General features: G+C 41.0%; 1 protein-coding gene across 6 annotated transcripts in view; it reads right to left on the reverse strand.

The window, feature by feature from the left end:
- Nucleotides 1-7,123: 7,123 nt before the first annotated feature.
- Nucleotides 7,124-14,065, reverse strand: part of HECTD4 (HECT domain E3 ubiquitin protein ligase 4) — a 541,903-nt gene continuing 534,961 nt past the window's right edge. For all 6 annotated transcript variants that reach the window (XM_029571656.1, XM_029571654.1, XM_029571657.1 and 3 more), the window contains 2 exons: nucleotides 11,298-11,520; nucleotides 7,124-9,418 (listed from right to left, as the gene is read on the reverse strand). In XM_029571656.1, the coding sequence (XP_029427516.1) occupies nucleotides 9,282-9,418; nucleotides 11,298-11,520 (360 nt within the window). In that variant the 3' untranslated portion in view covers nucleotides 7,124-9,281. The remainder of the gene's footprint in view (nucleotides 9,419-11,297; nucleotides 11,521-14,065) is intronic.

Consider the following 14,065-nt stretch of genomic DNA (forward strand, 5'->3'; position numbering starts at 1 on the left):
CAGTTTTCCCTACTTCTCCCACAAGACATGCCTAGGCATGCCCTGGTTTTAATGTGATGTCACATTCCATTTATTTTCACAACTTTCCTTGATGTCAAACTGTTCATGTTTAAAACCAAAAATTGAAAAAAAGGAGGGGAAAGGAATGGTATGGTTTTTGACAGCATGTGTATGGAGGTGGCTGAGGTGCAGTTCTGCTGATGCTATCTGGCTGGAGAAAAGTGGGGGGGCGTGGACATGGGGGGGTTGCCTTGGCAAATTAGCCAGGATGAATCTCTTTCCCAAGATTCCTTGCACAGTCCATGATGGCTGCCTATGTAGGTCAGAGGGTGTGGTCTTTTTTTCATAGCTACTAAAACAGAAAAGATATTTTTTGAAAGCAGTACCGATTTCAAACAAATGTCATCTCTGTGTTTGGTACATTGAGGGCTGGGGTCTGTGCTGATTTCTGCTCCAGCTCTACCCATATAAAAAGCAGAGCTCTATTGGAAGGGGGGAGGGGATGGAATCTGAAAAACTGTACATCCCCATAAGATACCATTTCAGCAGAAGGGTGAAATTGAACACTTGCTGCTCAGAAAAGCAAAGAAAAATAGGTCTGAAATGTTTATCAAATACTGCTTCCTAGTTATGATTTTTTGTAAAGTCAAAATCTAAGGAGCTTTTCCCGTTGATAGCAGGGCTGAATTAGCCATGCTGTCATGGGATCTGTCAATCAGGCCCAGGAGGCGGAGCTTGTCAAAGCAGAGAACAGAGCTTTGCTCTCTGCGGTTGCGCGTGTGTTCCCGCGCAGGAAAGTAACGGCATCTCCTCAGTCTGTTTTTTCCGCGAGCGGGATTGCACACGGAGCTGATCTCTCAGTTTAAAAACAGAGAAAAAAAAATGTCAAAACCGGGGTTCAAACCCTGTAACTGTGGAAAAAGAATGTCGGTCACGGACGGACACGACCGCTGTTATAAATGTCTTGGACCAAGTCATAATCGAGACAATTGTGAGTATTGCTCTAAGATGTTACCTAGAGCATTAAAACAAAGGGTCTACAGGCTGCAGGAACGTTTTGCCTCACGAGATCCGTCGGAGGCTCATTCATCGCCTGGCCCGCTCACTTCATCGGCTCCACCGAAAAGAAAAACTTTGAAGTTGAATCCTAAGTCCTCCACTATAGGAGGTAAGGGAGGGGAAAAAGGAAAAAAGACAAAGGCCAGTGGGTTCTCGAAAATCCCCAGTGCCTACAGAGCCGCAACAAACCTCATCGGAGGTGGAATCCTCAGCGTCGAAGACTTCTGCGCCTATGGCGTTGTCTGCGCAGACCGACATACCGGCACCGAGAAAGGAGTCTGTGCGCAGCTTCCGGCGCGCATGGCGCAGAAGAAACACACGGCGCTGGAGAACCCTGCGCACTTGGCGCCGAAGAAACTTGCGCGTATGGCGCCGACTACAATGAAACTTATGCGCACGGCGCCGAACACATTGGCGCCGAGGACCCATGTGCGCACCGCATCAAAAGGTTATACACACACATCTACAACTGCGCATAGATATACAAGTGCGCATAAGTCTACAGTCGCGCATACGCGCATATCTGCACATAACTCCACACCTGCGCATGAGCATAAAACCGCGCATAAATCTAAATCAACGCATAAATCAAAATCTGCGCATGGAAAACATAATTATGCAACTGGGAAGTTAAAGACGAGCTTGAAGCGGAAACGGTACCCTTCACACACCTCTTCTCCAGACACTGGAGCCACAGATATTGATACATCATCTGATGAATATCACGAGTATTCAAGTCACTCCCACCGTACTAAATTACCAAAGAGGAGTGCTACATGGGAGATAAGTCCTTCTACTTCTATATCACCTCGTAAAGCTCATACCTGCTCAAAGAGAAAAATAGTACAAATTTCTTCCTCGAGCACTTCTTCAGATTCAGAATATTCAAGGAATAGTTCAGTTAATAGACTACAAGGAGATAGAGCGGTTCCTACAACTTCACCTCAACCAGTTATCGCTCAACAACCAGATAGTCGTATGATAATGCCTTCTCATACAAGAGAAGCTTTTTACCAACTATCTCAATCTTTAGCAGGCTTTTACGAGACGCTTCAATCATCATTTCAAATGACTAATACTGCTGATAACAATGCTACACAACATAGAGCACAAACTACTGAACAGCAGTTAACAAACCCACCCACATCTCCCATGTTAAACCAACCAACCTCACCAACTCAGAACCAGGGGACATCTTTAGATTCTCCTTCAATACAAACATCCCCATCACCATCAGTGGGATGTCTCTCAGACCTGCAGGACCACATACAAGAACCGTATTCCCCTCCTGAAGACCTAACATACCCAAAATTCTTAGAAAAAATGGGCACCATTCTACATCTAGAGGTCCAAAAAGAAACAGACCCTAGGGCAGAAACAATTGGTCTTCTAAAGATTTTTGATACTCAGGTGGAACCAACATCTCTTCCACCACAAGATATCCTGCATTCAGTCTTACAAAAATCCTGGGAGGCCCCGTATACAATAGCAGCCGTTTCCAGGAAAACAGACATAAAATTTCGTATGAAGAAAGCGTCACTATACACTCTATCACAATTACCTCATGCATCACTTGTAGTAGAGTCGGCGATGCAAAGATTCAAGAAGACAAAGTTGCATACCAATTTTCCACCGGTTAAAGACAACAAATATTTAGATGAGTTTGGCAGGAAAATATTCCATAACTCAATGTTAACTGCACGAATTATGCAACATCAGTTCTACATGGTGCAGTACCTCTATGAATGCATGCAAGCTATGAAAGGTACTCATTCCTCAATGGCGGAACAGATACCTCAGCCTCTTCATGACATGGAGGAATGTTCTCGACACCTCTTGAGATCTATCTACGAAGCACATGAAACTTCATCCAGGGCATCTGCAACAGCCATTGCAGCCCGCAGACTAGCATGGTTACGTTCAAGTTCGATACGTGAAGACTTGCACGAGAAACTAACAAACCTCCCATGTACAGGAGATAACCTGTTCGGAGAAAAATTCCAGGAAGCAGTAAGTAAATTAAAAGACGAAGCTCTAGCAGTACAATCGCTAGCATCGCATCCTATTTATTCGACTACACGTCGCTATGTGGGGTCTACCCGTAGGCAATCATATGCCAGAAGACCCTATAGATCTTATCAATCTTTTCGTACGCAGCCATACCCTGCCTACCAGCGTCCTGCTCCACAAAACAATACCTCAAATCAACGAAGAGGTAAACCACGTAACCAGAGGCAACAGGCACAACAGCCGACGACTGCAGCAAAACCAACGTCATCTGTTTAGTTACTTAGCCGCCACCACAACATCAAGCTCCTCCAGGCAGAATTCGTACTTGCCTGAATGTCTGGGAAACAATAACATCAGATCAATGGGTTCTGGAGATAGTACGTCAAGGCTACCAACTCCAATTTGTAACAAAACCCATCTTGCCTCATCTTCCCACACTCAAGATCTACAATTCCCATCCACAACTGGGGGAGGAAATTGCTTCACTTCACAAACAAGCAGCAATTCGACAAATCCATCCACATCCCAATTTAGCAGCATTCTATTCCCCGTACTTCCTCATACCAAAGAAGTCTGGGGGCCTTCGCCCAATACTAGACCTAAGGGAGTTGAACAAATTTCTCATCAAGGAGAAATTCAAGATGGTATCGTTGAAGTCAATTCTTTCTCTCATTCAAACCAACGATTGGATGTGCTCCATCGATCTGAAGGATGCTTACACGCACATTCCAATCCATCCTTCATCGTGGCGTTACCTGTGCTTTCGCTACAGACATAAACACTACCAGTACAAAGTTCTTCCCTTTGGACTTTCGGCTGCACCCAGAGTTTTCACCAAATGCATGATAGTGGTGGTGGCTCATCTCAGGAAACAAGGTATAACCATCTTTCCATATCTGGACGATTGGCTCATAATCGCCTCAACTCCGAACATCTTACAAGATCACCTCAATCGGGTGATACATTGCTTGCAAGAACTAGGGTTGGTGATAAATTTTCAGAAATCACATCTACAACCAACACAGCAGTTACAGTTCATAGGTGCATGCCTGGACACGACGTGCAACAGAGCATACCTCCCAGCCGACAGAATATCACATTTCCGTCAACTTCTGCACACCTTGAAACATACTCAGAGACCGTCAGCAAGACAAGTCCTGGTAATTCTGGGCCACATGGCAGCGGCGAATTTCATGATTCCCAACACCAGACTACACATGAGACGCCTACAATGGGGTATGAAACGACAATGGAAACAGCATTCACAACCATTGACGCAAAAGGTATTGCTGACCGCAGAAATGAAAAACGATATAGCATGGTGGCTCCTAGACTCCACCTTGTCCAAGGGAGCGTTGTTCAGTCCCCCTCCTCACAATGCAGTCCTAACCACAGATGCATCTCACAAGGGATGGGGTGCTCACCTCGAGATTTACGAAACCCAAGGGTTATAGACACTCTCAGAACAAAATTTACAAATAAATCTATTGGAACTCAGAGCGATTCGCAACGCATTGCGAGTCTTCCAAGACCACCTGAAGGGACGCAGGGTCATGATCTACACGGACAACCAAGTAGCGATGTTTTACATCAACAAACAAGGAGGGTCCGGTTCCTGGTCCCTCTGCAAGGAGACCCTGACAATCTTCGAACACGCTCACAAGAATTGCATACATCTACAAGCGACTTACCTACCGGGAGTTGCAAACACAAGAGCGGACAGACTAAGCCGCATCTTTCATCCCCACGAATGGACACTCAATACAGAAGTAGTCCAGGACATATTTCTGCAGTGGGGGACACCTTCTATAGATCTCTTTGCAACAGAGATCAATTCTCAAATTCCCAAATTCTGCTCAATAAGACCAAGCCAATTCAGGATGGCTCAAGATGCCTTCCTCATACCGTGGACGACAGGCCTTCTCTATGCCTTTCCTCCCATACCTCTCATAACAAGAACAATTCAGAAGTGCATAGCAGACAAAGCTCAACTGATACTCATAGCCCCGGCATGGCCGAGGCAACCATGGTACAGTTTCCTACTTCGACTATCCATCAAGGAACCAATTCCATTACCGAATCGTCAAGATCTTCTCAGCCAAGATCAAGGAACACCTACTACACCCGCTAATAATTCGTTATATTGTGAGTAATTGGTTAAACAACTTGTGTTAATTGAATATATACTAATATAACATTTCTCTTATAGGCAAGTGTGGATACTGTGTAATTATTGAAAGATTCAGGATTCAGGGAATTGAGGCTCCCTTGTGAGGGTTGAATATATTTTACAGTATCAGGAACGACACCCCTGAAGAAGCAAATCGCGAAACAAGGACCTTGTTGGGGATTGTTTAACATATGAGCTATTGGATACAAGGAATAATACTCTTTAAATAATTTTTGTGTAATATAGGGAGATATTTCAGATATTGTGTTGATAAATTAACTTATTATACCTTTACTCTGAATCTTTATATTGTTGTTGGGATATGTAATATTGTGGGAAGTTTTTATAGTAATTGTTTGTATGAATGCGGATGAGTGAATGGGTTAGGTATGAAGTTTTAATATATGGGGTATTTAATGTTGTATTAATGTGAAAATTTGGGGTAGGTTGGGTATCCGCACTATGTGAAAAGATATATAAAAAACAGTTGTTTTAAATATTGACTGACACATTTATGCTTGCTACATGTTTAGTTTGTTAAAAAAATACATGTCTAATGTTGTAATAACATATTGTTGGTTAAAATAAATTATATAAATTTCCATAATAAAAAAGTGTTGATGTGTGTTAAATCAAGATTTAGGTATTTGTTCATATTTATGTCCTTTAGATAGTATGATGTGTTATTAAGTTAAGGACTACTATATTACCCTTGTGAAGATATTAGATCACATGACAGCAATAGTCCATGTCACACCCTTCGTACATCTTCAGATGCTGCAGGCTCAGCAGCAACTAAAACTTTAATGGAACTACCATCACACAAATTGAAAACATCTAATGCTCTCCTCGAATCCCTGACAGTTGTTGGAAAGTTAAAATTTTTCTAAAAGATCAGTTTTTTCATTCCTTCCTTCAACTCTTTCCTTCATTCTCTGACTTTAAATATGGGTTGCAATGATCTATTGAAATACAAAACAAACCAATTATATACAGCCTTCAGCTTGGGAGTGTGGCTGACTTTATCCTGCTTATCCACAAAGAAAGTTAAGTTGCTTATTTTGTAACAAGTGTTTGCCATAGACAGCTAGATAAGTCAGCCACACAAATCCTCCCTGCTTCCCCTTAAGAGTTGAAGTGTAGCTTGCTAGGAAGACTGAGGAGAGTTGCAGGAAGGTTTTCAACATGCTCAGGAAGACCGTTTCCATTTGAACTCTAAGAGAGCTTTTTCTGTCTTGGTGGTGTTAGATAACATCACCCACTTGTCTGACTGATCTTGCTCTCTAAGGAGAATACCCATTACCAGCTTATTTTATCATCCAGTTACCATGAAGCTCAAAAGCAGTGTGGAAATTCAACATTAGACCACCTCTGTGTGATCGATCCCTCAAATGGCCAGTGGTCAGATATTAAAATCAACTTGCAATAATTTACTTCTGGATCTTTTGTGTGTTAGTCCAGCAGATCTTTACTTTTTTCACACTGCTGCTTTGTTCTCCCATATATTATATACCCAGTTTTACACTGGATGTTTTCCAGTCTTAACAATTGGGTATGTATGATTATGAAGTGGTATAAGTGACTGGTGACCACTGGGAATGTCTGGAAGGAGTTGAGTTGATATTGGTTGTATCTGTTACTCCTAGATAAGTGTGAGCCACCTGGACTGATTTCAGAGCAGCAGCATTTGCATACCAATAAACGTACCTGTGAAAACTGCTGTCCATTTTGTAGCACAAAGAAAATTTGAGTTCATAGAGTCTTTTTATCTTCCAGCTTTTCATCTTTCCTGCCAATTTAACGTCAGGTTTCCTCCTCAGATAAAAGTCTGAACATGCACTGTTCATGCCATTTAAAATAAATTGATCACATCACTCAAGTTAATCAAAATTAGATGAATTTTTTTTATTGTGACTTTCTTGAAGTACGCTTCATTTACAGAGCAGTATGATAAATACCAATACAGACCAGGTAAACAGCAATGAGGAAAAGGGAAGATTGTTAAATGCAACCATAAATAAGTGTAATAAATATACACCAAGTACCTGGGCAGGGAGGTCCCTCTCTGTAAGGAAAAGCTGTAGTGGTAGCAGCAGTTTATCTTACTCACAGCTGTAATTGTTTCATTGGCGTAAATGGCTCCCAAACCTTGCACGTGAGGTATTGGACAGGCTTAAGTCCTTACAAGTTATCCAAAGGGTCTGAAAACAGACATAACCCATAAATAAATTTGCTTTTTGACACTAATGCCCTTCTTCAAATGCCAGAAATTATAAACAATAGTAAATATGAAACTGAGATGACATCCCCTTGATAGTTGTCTTGAGTAAATAATTTTCTGATATACAGTACAGCAGTTTAATAATTTAAAAAATGATTTCCACATTACCTCGGACATTTCCCTGTAATGCCAACTTGGTATTTTTCTATCACTATCTTCCCTTAATGTATTCAGTTTTATAGTAAATGTTTTTCGATTTGCATTTTCCTTAGGTGAAGGAACAGGTGGCCAATACTTCCTTGTAGTCCATTTTCTAAGGGCGGGGCTTTGGAGCTCTTGTATGCCATCACCTAACAACGGTCACAAAAACATTTTCATCCAGACAGCACAACAGGCAGATGCACACTTTTTGGGGGCTTCTGTCTTCCTTAAACATACACGCCTAACTCTTTAATATTCACAATTATATACAATAAATACAATTTTCAATACCTAGCAAGCTGGTTAGCATAACCCAAAAGCCTTATCATACACCGCTATCTGTCAAAATCTACACTATGTCGTTCTGAACTCAGTACTGGCACTTGCTTATAAATTTGGTACTGAGTGCACAGCTCTTGGTTCATTTTTCCCTTTTCTTTAACACACAAACTTATAACATTTCCCAGGGTTAAAGCCAGGTCTGAATGGTAAGAGTGCATAGTCCATATCATCATCAGCTTTTTTTTTTATTTCTTTTATTTCTTTTTTTATAAAGCATGCTTCCATGATGTCCTCATAACTCTGCATCAAAACAAAATGCATATGCTGTTCCTTACCGAAGGTGATCTTCAGATCATCTTTCTCAGTGTAGTCTGGCTACCCAACCTGCGAGAGTGTATTCCATCCTAACAAAATTGGTGCTGTTACTTTAAAAACAGCAAAATGCGATTCTCTTTCCTAACAGCTCAAAGATTACCTTTTAGAATCATGTATATTATATTTAGAAACGTCATTTAAGTACAAAACCAATTTCTGCAATGAGTAATTATGTGCTTACTGTTTGATACCCAATAGATTTTTTTTGTTATATATTTAGAACTGTATCACTTCACAGGTACAACTTGAGGGGGCTACAGGTCATTTGTACTATACATTCAAATAGCTTCTGAAAAATACCCTCCAGGTGACCATCTTGATTGCTTTTTGAGCAAGACCAGGAAAATCAATTTCACATTAAGAAAGTGAGCTTATAAACTATACAAAATATATCTCAAAAACAAAACCGTTCTAGCATCCAAAAGCAAACAGTATCTGTTTGGTGGTTCTCTAGAAGATAATACAATTTTTATTTTTATATCACCCCGATCTGCAGCCTCTATATAAAACCTGCATCATGCCGCACAGGAAAGAGGAAGTCTGGCGTTTTAAGAAGTTGTCTTCTAGTCCTCGTCACACTTGGTGCTCAGATGTTATATGGAATAAAAATGAAAGCTACACAGCTGAATACATTTTGTCCAGATACTTATTGCCTCAAAATGCCACTTCAGTGCTATTCTGTTCCCCGAGGCAGTAAGTTTGGTATGTATGTGTGTCCATGACTTTGTCTTAAATCAAATGCTTCCATACTAAATTATTCCTACAAATATTGTAAAAAGAAAGCAGCAAAATAACCCACCATAAAATCTACAAATACAAGATGCAAGTGTTCCAGGGTTTACAGCAACATGAACAGATGTTCATAAAAGAAATGTTTCTTTCCATGGAGGTATTTCGTGACAACTGAGAAAAGTCATTCGCAGTCCTCCAGAGCTTTTAACCCCAGTGCTAACCTTGCTGCTGTCAGCCACTCAGAGGATCCTCACGATAGTGAATGGCATATCTTAGTTTTTCCAGCATTGTATCTAGAGAAGAATATTGAGGGAGTTTTATCATAAACATGCAGGTTTCCACACGAATATAGCGGGAATCCGGTGAACCTGTAAAATATGTACAGATCAGTTACAACATGTTTTCCAGGCTTCTAGAGCTGTAGTTTAATAAAAGCAAGCTTATCCTCTCCCATTCTGTTAATCTAAAGAAATGTCAATTTCAAAAGCCATGTTTTTGGCCTCTCTTTGAGCCTGTCCATTCCATGCTTTCCTTAGAGCAGCTCTGGCAGGCAGGATGACACTTTCAAATGTTTAGGAATACAGCATCCAGGGATGAGTAGAGTATTATTATCCTTTGAGGTCAGATTCTCCTTCCACTGAATTCTATCAGATGATATTAACTTGTCAGTAGAAAAGCTCTCTCTTCACTGTTTTATCTTGGTGTGAAAACATCAGTAAGATATCCAAAGTGTGTGTAAAGTGCACAATCTCAATGGACAGTGTTACCATTTAATCCTGTTATAGTGTAATAGGACTGGCTCTAAGCAAGCAGTATAGAGATTATTTTTTTTTCAGGGAAAGAAACAGTTTTCACCTATTTGCTTCTTCCTGCTCCTCAATAACTACATAAGTTGCACAAAGTTCTTTATGACTGAAAAGCAACAGGGCAAAGAAAAGACTACCATTGAAAGGAGGCATATTCAGGAACTCCATGGTTATTAAGAGTGCCTGTGATTTGCACAGAAATCCATTAACTGCACAAGAAATCCACTACAGGACCTTTGAGCAGTGATGCAGGGTAAGATCTTCCAGTACACCAGAGTTGAACAGTTACCCTTCACAATCCCTGAGGATGATGTTTTACTGCTCCAGCAGCAGTTGATTAAGCAGCTAAATCCATCTTCTCTATATATGAAAACTAGGTTTGAAGAAAACCAATTTTATGTCTATTCTACCATCATCCAACACACCATAGACCCAATATTGTTAGCTGAAAATAACTTATCTGCTTAATTTAGAAGGGATATTCAGTGTTATGACTAAGTTTTATCTGGTTAACTTTAGACCTGCTGTTGAGCATGTCTTACTTGTTCGGTTAACTTAACTGGAAAAGACCGAATATTAGCACTTATCCAGTTACATTAACAGGGTAAGTATCCCCACTTCAATCCATCCATTGCCTGCCTCCAAGATAACTGGCTATCTTCTTAGCCGAATACTTATATGGCTAAGTGGTGTCTGCTGAACATAGCTGGGTATTCAGTGGCTGCTTCTTAGGTAGATGTCCCTATTTATCTAAGTAGTGCTAAATGTCTGTCTCCATGAGTCCTCAACTTCTATTATGCTACTTTTAGGGAGCTGGAGATTTAATGCATAAACCTAATGAATGCCCTGTGTTACCAGGCAGATTGATCACTTCTAAAATCAATGGACTATGCACCCTGATGATACATAACGCTGATGATTCTTTCCAAATCTTGTATTGTTACCAATATGGAAAATATGTGGGTTCCAGTTTCCTTTCTGTGGTTAGATCTCTAGACTTACACATGATCTCATTGCTAAGTGCTGTCAACAGTAAGCATTCAAAACGGGGATGAATATAATTTCAGAAATTTATGACCTGAATGTAGTCTCTATTTGTCACAACATAAACAGAAATATTATCATGGGTTGCGACATGATAGTCTAGAAACACTGTTTAGCTTGTGATTCTCAGCAGCATCAACAAAAGGACAAGAAAGATAAAATTCTAATTACATCAATTTCTTGACTCATCTTCCAAGTTGTTCATCTATTTCAAGTTTTGTGGTAGGTGGGGCTTAGGCTTGTGATTTAAGCAACTTGTCTCTTACACAAGACAGAAGCAAGAACTAGCAAGGTTATAATGCCGGAGAATTGAGTGGGGTGCCCCTCACAGAAAGTTTTAGATCTTTCTTTTAAGGAGAAGTTGTAGAGATCACTGCACTGTTGAATGATACTATACCTGCAGCTCCATCTGGAGGTGCAATTTTCATTGGGTAAGGTGGAACATGTGCAGTGTCTGGCCCTCCATCTTTGCACGGGCACGTGAAAGGGATTCGCTCCTGATTACAGGCAAATTTAATGAATCTGCAGAGTTCTTCCTGAGTGAACAATTCCAATGCGGACCAGAAATATTCAATGTGTTGGTCAGTCTCCATCAGCCCCACTTGGTACATTGTATGCGCCTATTGGACAGGGAGAGACAGAATAGAATGACAAAGAAAATTCCGCTAATATACAATCTCGTAATATTTTGGGACACAATAAGTTGAAATTAAATTTCCCTTCCCGACCCCCCTACCCCAACTCGTGTCAAAACAATCACATTGGTTTTGACATTGCCTCTTTTGAGTCACATTTTCCTTATTTTGGAATGCTTTTAAGGAAAAATTGTTTCTTAACTGCTAATTTTCTTTCCTTGAGTTCTATCAGACCAGTTCAGAAGGATAGGTTCTTCTTCCCTACCAGCAGATGGAGACAGAGAAGAAAAGATTTACTTTAGCAGCCTATTTAAGACACTATACAACCTGCAGGCACTCAGTATTTTCATATCAAAACTACACACTCAATCTTTCCCCATGAGCTGGGGAAATGAAACTCTTAGGTCAACACTAAACTATGTCTAATGCCCTCCAACTGGGAAGACGACACAACCAAACATTCAACAAAGACCATTAAAGTCCCCGAACAGTCAATACATACGCAGAAGAGCAGTCTACAGGATGACCGGGTGAGACTGGTCTGGGCAGGACTCGAGGAAAGAAAATTGGCAGGTAAGAACCAATTTTTTCTTCCTCATCGTCCAGCAGACCAGTCCAGATGGAAGGGGAGGGATCCTGAAAAACTGTTCTCAACACACCCGCTCCAAAGGCAGCCATGACTGATACTAGAACCTCCATCCTCCAATATTTGGAAAACCTATATAGAGAAAACCCAGTTGCCGCTGTACAGATCATCTGTGGTGACACTGCAGCCATTCAGTCCAAGAGATCGCCAGTCCTATAACTGAATATGCCGAAGACCCTCTGTCACTAAAAGGTGTTTAGAAATGTACACCGAAACAATAGTTTCCTTAATCCATCTGGCAGCAAAAGCTTCAAGGTCGTTTTTCCTTTCCCATGACTGCTGCATGAGACAACAAAGGAGAAACGAACTGCAAAATGAATTAGGCATCTACAAATACCACACAGCACCCTATGCACATCCAGAACATGTAAATCCTTAGAGGCATACCACAAACTGAACTTTATGAAGGATGGCACTTCAGCAAACTGACTCAGGTGAAAAGGAGATAATGCCTAAGGCAAACAAGATGGCACCGTAACAAAATGAAATACTACCATAAAACATCTTAAGAAATAAGGCCCTACACGACATGGCCTGTAATACTGAGGACATGCCTGGCAGAACAGATCACAACCAGACCCCACCTGCTGAATATCCTTTAGAGAGGCCTTTTTGCATGGCTCAAAAGAACTTGTACACCAGGCCTTCACCACCAGAATAAGATTCCATGAAGGGAACAATTCTTAACAGGAGTACGCAATGCTTGACCCCTCTGAAAATGTTACTATATTCAGGTATGAAGCCAGGGCCTGCTTTTGCCCCTTTCCTTTATAACATGAGCACGCTGCTATCTGAACTCCAAGAAAATTCAAAGCTAAACCCATCTGTAAACCTTCCTGTTCACAGGAAAGAAAGCAGCACTGACAATGATGCTTGAATGGGGAAACCCTCATCTCCAGATACACTGCCTCAAAAACTTAAATCTGAGCATATGCCAGAAAGATAGCTTCAGGTGTCATCTATATCAAGGTAAAAAAAAAATCTCCAAATAACCCTTGCCTCTCAATCATCTCCTCTTGAAGGCCAAGCTGCAACACAAAGGTGAGCTACTCTCTTCAAGCAATTTGGACCGTTATTATAGCCAGCCTGGAACCTGAATACAACCCATTGGACCCATATGCAGAGACTAATCAAATCTTATAGAGGTTGTGTGGCCTATTCTGGGGTTACAATATTCATACATGTGTCATGCAGACATCTCAGTTAAAACATACAAAGACAACAATGATGAGGCCATGTCTATTATAGAATGCCTAGATCCTCTGACCCTTGCTCCTTTCTAAAACTGAAAAATAAGAGCTTTTCCTTCTGATATCATCAGAACAACTCAAGACACTTCCAAAGTGGCTAAAATCATGGAGAACACCACATCCGCAAGCCCACATTCCCTGGAGACTAACATATCTGCTAGGAAAAAAAAGTCAGCACGGTTTCTTGGTGATGTGCAATGCAGATCAAGAATGCGAATAAGCCTCTGCCTATCTGAATAGAAGGCTCCCTTCCAAGAATACATTTCTGCTCTTGGTCCTACTGTGCCAGGTTACATATGCCACTGCAAAAGCATTACCTGACAACATTTCACAACTCTTTCACTGACCAGAGAAAGAAAATCCACTAAAGTTCTCAATCACCTGCAGTTTCAAACGACTGATGGACCAAGTGGCCCCCGAAACACTCCAGAGGCCTTGTGCTGTTGTCCTTGACAAGGAACTTTCCAAATGGATAAATTACTTATTGCCAACCATCAATCTAGTGTGGACCGTGCTACCTCTGAAAGGAGAAACCTGAAGTCATAATTCTACAACTGAGGAATCCACCTCGAAAGGAGGGCATGCTGTAAATGTGACTTGTGAACAGATGTCCAGACCACCAAATCTTAAGTTT

This window comes from Rhinatrema bivittatum, chromosome 11 (genome assembly GCF_901001135.1).
Source record: "Rhinatrema bivittatum chromosome 11, aRhiBiv1.1, whole genome shotgun sequence".
Taxonomy (NCBI): Eukaryota; Metazoa; Chordata; class Amphibia; order Gymnophiona; family Rhinatrematidae; genus Rhinatrema; species Rhinatrema bivittatum.